General features: G+C 37.4%; 1 protein-coding gene across 1 annotated transcript; it reads right to left on the reverse strand.

Annotated features, from left to right (window-relative positions):
* Window positions 1-364: 364 nt before the first annotated feature.
* LOC146951030 (uncharacterized) lies at window positions 365-4,079 on the reverse strand. Its single transcript, XM_085748701.1, has 3 exons — window positions 3,815-4,079; window positions 1,551-2,035; window positions 365-1,472 (listed from the first exon to the last, which is right to left on the reverse strand). The coding sequence occupies exons 1-3, from the start codon at window positions 4,077-4,079 to the stop codon at window positions 444-446; spliced, it is 1,779 nt and encodes a 592-aa protein (XP_085604827.1). The 3' UTR covers window positions 365-443.

A 4,079-nucleotide genomic window follows, 5' to 3' on the forward strand; every position in this document is an offset into this window, starting at 1 on the left:
GCTCAATCAAACGGTTCTTCTTGCTTTGAAGATGATGACACGTGGGAGCAGTTATTCTGATGGCCAATGGTTACTTAACTTTGTAATCTGAGGGAAGTTTTAAAGGTTTTATTTTAAAAAGGATTAATTCATGATTAAAAGGTCATTTATTTGTTTTATTTCTTTTCAACTTCCTAGGCAAGTTTAACTTGTTGGGTTAAACAAAAAGTTACTTTTTTGTTTCCTCATCATTAAAATGTCTTGGAAATTGTTCCAATCTTATTTGGATTTAAATAAAATTTAAATTCGATACAAGAAAATAAGAAAGGAATTTCGATGATTGAAAAGAAATTGTCGTTCGAAATAGAAAATGGTCCACAGATTGTTAGAAAGACATTACAGACCAAGATATTCGATAAGGCTGAAACAAAATAAAAGTCTTAGAGAATAAAATAGAAACAGAACTAAATCTCAAATGATGAGATGAGTTTCTCAATTTGGCTTTTGTATTCAGCCAGTTGGGTATCGAGAGTATGGTTGTCATTTGCAAGTTGAGCAATGGTAGACTCTAGTTCCTTGGAGAGCTTGAATTTGTTAACAGCTTCATTGGCTTCTCGATTTCTGGCTTCATCCTTAGCCAAAATTTCAGCTTTCTGAGCTTCCAGTTCTTTAATTTTGGCATCGATGTCAACCACTTGCTGTTTCGCATTGTTTCTTTCTTGCTGAAGAGTTTTAAATTTCTCTTGGAAGGATGACAGTTCGATCACAATTTGATCATGATGCGCTTTCTTCTCTGCCATTTGAGCTTGACCAGTTTTCCTCTTCTGGAAATTTTGATTAGCACTCTCCAACATTGGTTCAAGATAATTAAACAGGTTTCGAAATTTCCAACCAGTTGGGAGAGCATCAAGTTTTTCAAATAAACTCTTGATTTCAGCGAGAGCTCCAGCATCCTTTTCAATCAACTCTAGCAAGTTGGCTTCGATGATCTTCTTTTGAAATTCTGCTAGCAGGTTGTTTTTTGAAGTCTCAGAGGGATTTCCCTTGGATGAATCAGAAGTTTGGCCAGTGCTAGTTGAGAAAAGAGTATTACTCTTAGCTATCAAAGCAAAGGCATTGAAAGGATCATCTTTGGCCAATCGATCGATTTCTTCCAGATCGATCATAGGGGCATCTTGTTGAGCAATCATCTCTGCATCACCAGGAGCATCTTGTCGAGTAGTTATGTTTGTATCTTCAGTAACAAAGTTCGATACATTATCTCCAAGGGTGGGTGCAGAATGAGATTGGTCATTGTTGAGTGATTCATCATTTACCAAGTCATCAGTGGGTGTTTCTGCCTGTTGATGTTGAGGAGGATCCACTTTAAGACCTTCTGGACTGCTAGCATCATCATGCTCATCCTCTTTATCTTCAGCAATTGGTGAAGTGGTCTTCGAAGAAGGAAGAACTTGCCCATGTTGTGATGGATTAGTTTGTTCTTGTTCGATACCCTAAAAAGAATAAGATAGATGCTTAAAAAACAGGACATTTAGAGATATTTTGTATAAAATATGGTTTTGATAAAATACCTTCGAACCATTATCACCAACATGTGAATGAGCACTAGAATGAGAAGTCTTTCGACGACGTTTGAGTGGTTTAGATGGCGAGATGGGGGGAGAACTTTCAGAAGCTTCCACTTCGACTTCTTTTTCTTGGACAAGTGATATTTGTTCTTGTTTTCTTTTCCTTCTTCCTTCAGTATGGACTTTGGGAAGTGTTACTTTGGAAGCTTCGATCTGTTCTTTAGTTATCTCCACCTCACTATCATCATCAGAGAGATCAACAGTTGCTTGTTCTTTCTTGCTCTTCGATCTAGAATGTCCTTTTGATGAAGTTGTTTTCACTTTGGGTTCCTTTGATTTAGGAGGTTCCTTCGATGCAGCCTCAGATTTCTTCGATTCAACTTCTTTAGTTTGGGAAGCTTTCTTTTTCTTCTTGTCAGACTTGCTTTTCGAAGTGTTCTGGGTGCTGGCATCATCAAGCTTTGCTTCTCCTGGAGTTAAAGGCAAAGCTGAAATATGTGATCATACAGATAAGTACTATTTCTTTTAACAATAGTATTAATGTGTTTTAGCGAAAGAAAAAATCATACCCATGATACTGGGAGTTTCGATTCGAACTTGGGACAATTCATAGCCAAGTTCACCATTATATTGGTATAAATTGCATTTAGCATAGGTTACTAAATTATTTTGTGGGAATTTGAAATTATAAAGTAACCATTTTGGGTATGGTGGCCTGAAGGCCAAAGCAAGATTACAAGATGGAAGTCTTGCTAGTCTCATTTTCTTTTCTAAAACATAAAGATATTTATTGGGTGTTCCAGGGGGAAAAATTGTTTCTGAAATTTTCTCTCGAACTTTATCTCTCAGAGTTTGAGCAGCATAGTATACTGTCCTCTTTGGATGTAAAGGGTCATATGTTGTTTGATAATATCTTTGAAATTGCTGAATTTCTTTAATGTGCGTACCTCTAGTCTTCTTGTCTTTGTTCTGCAAAGTGTGAAAAGTACTGATCAGTTGAGGCAGCAATTCATCAGGATTCCCTCGATTGGATTGACGTATGTAATAATTTCGCCACCATCGAAAGAATGCTTCAGAGCATGCAAATGATGTTGAGAAATATGTAGGCTCGAACACAGTTGTTCTCTTGGCTTGAATTATGGATTTCCATACAGGTTCGATCAGAGGAATTTTCCATTCACTTATACTTTTGAACAAAGAGCTGGGTTTTGATTGAACCATACCAAACTGTCTAGCTACATGGTTAGGTTGATAACCATATACTCCATAAGGGCTACCAGGTGTAAGTCTGCTAGATAGATAGGTAGGGGTCAAATAAGCTTCCCATATAGCATTGATTTCTGTTTTATTGGTTTTTTTCGAAGTGGTGGGAAAGTCTTCTTTGAACCAGTTAGGTCCATATTTCCTAGTGGTAAATGGTGCCATCATAGGGGTGAAAATGGGACAATCAAGCAGGGTTTCATAAGCATTTGCAAAAAGTTGTTGTGAAGACTTGTTCCCATCGGGGTGAAACATAGCTAAGCCTATACCTTCAGTGGTCTTGTCTGAGTATGCTGATGTGTAAAAGGAAGGTAGGATCGAAGCAAGTTTTGATCCAAAAATGGCTAAAAGCCATAGTTGGAACAACCATATGGGTCCTGATACAACTAAATTTCCACCAGTTTGGGGATAATCTCTAAGATTATTAGTTGTTTGGTTAAGGGTTTCATATAAAGAACCTAGAATCAGTTTGCTTAAACAGATATCTGTTCCTTCATGTAACTGACTAGCTAGACACATGAATTTCTTAGGGACTTGGACTGACCTTGAGCAAAAAACATGCATAGATAACCAGTAGGTCAAAAAAGCTACATGTTCATCTGCAGATACTTCAGCACATTCGGTATCATGGTTGTTAGCTATAAACATACCATAAGCAGGGCTATCGAAATTGACTGAGTATTGAGAGTTGGTAACATCTGGATTAAAGGTGTATCCAGTTGGTTTTAAGCTAGTAAGGCCAGCCACATCTAAAAGGGTAGGAGTGAGCATTCCACATTTCAAGTGAAGGCTGTTGTTCGATGGGTTCCAAAAATGTAAAGCAGCAAATATCAATTCATTATGGTATTTTGGACCATATCGAGATATTTGGATGAGATCAAAAAGCCCTTTCTCCTTCCAAAATTGGCCCTTTTGTTTTTGAACTTTGTCTAACCAAGCAATATATTCGGGATAAGTTTTTGGTTCAGTCCTAATTTTGGATTTTACAAAACTTAGGTCAAAAGGACCTTTTGTGAAAATTAAAGGAGGTTGAGTTTCAATGCATGGGAAAAGAGAATTAATTTCTGGAGTTTCAGGTTCTAGAGAAATGGGACCTAAAAATGCATGTGGAGTATCAGTACAAGGGATGATTACCTGGGTTTTCCAGATAGCTTTTTCAGCTTCATTGATTTCTGGTTCGTTCATAAAAGCAGGAGCAGCACTGGCGATTTCTTTGGTAAAATCAATGGGTTCTTCGCGATTCACATGAGAAGTTCCTGCTGCGTTCGTCAT

The sequence above is a fragment of the Medicago sativa genome, chromosome 2, assembly GCF_051527215.1.
Source record: "Medicago sativa cultivar Bolivia chromosome 2, Bolivia_mono, whole genome shotgun sequence".
Lineage (NCBI taxonomy): Eukaryota > Viridiplantae > Streptophyta > Magnoliopsida > Fabales > Fabaceae > Medicago > Medicago sativa.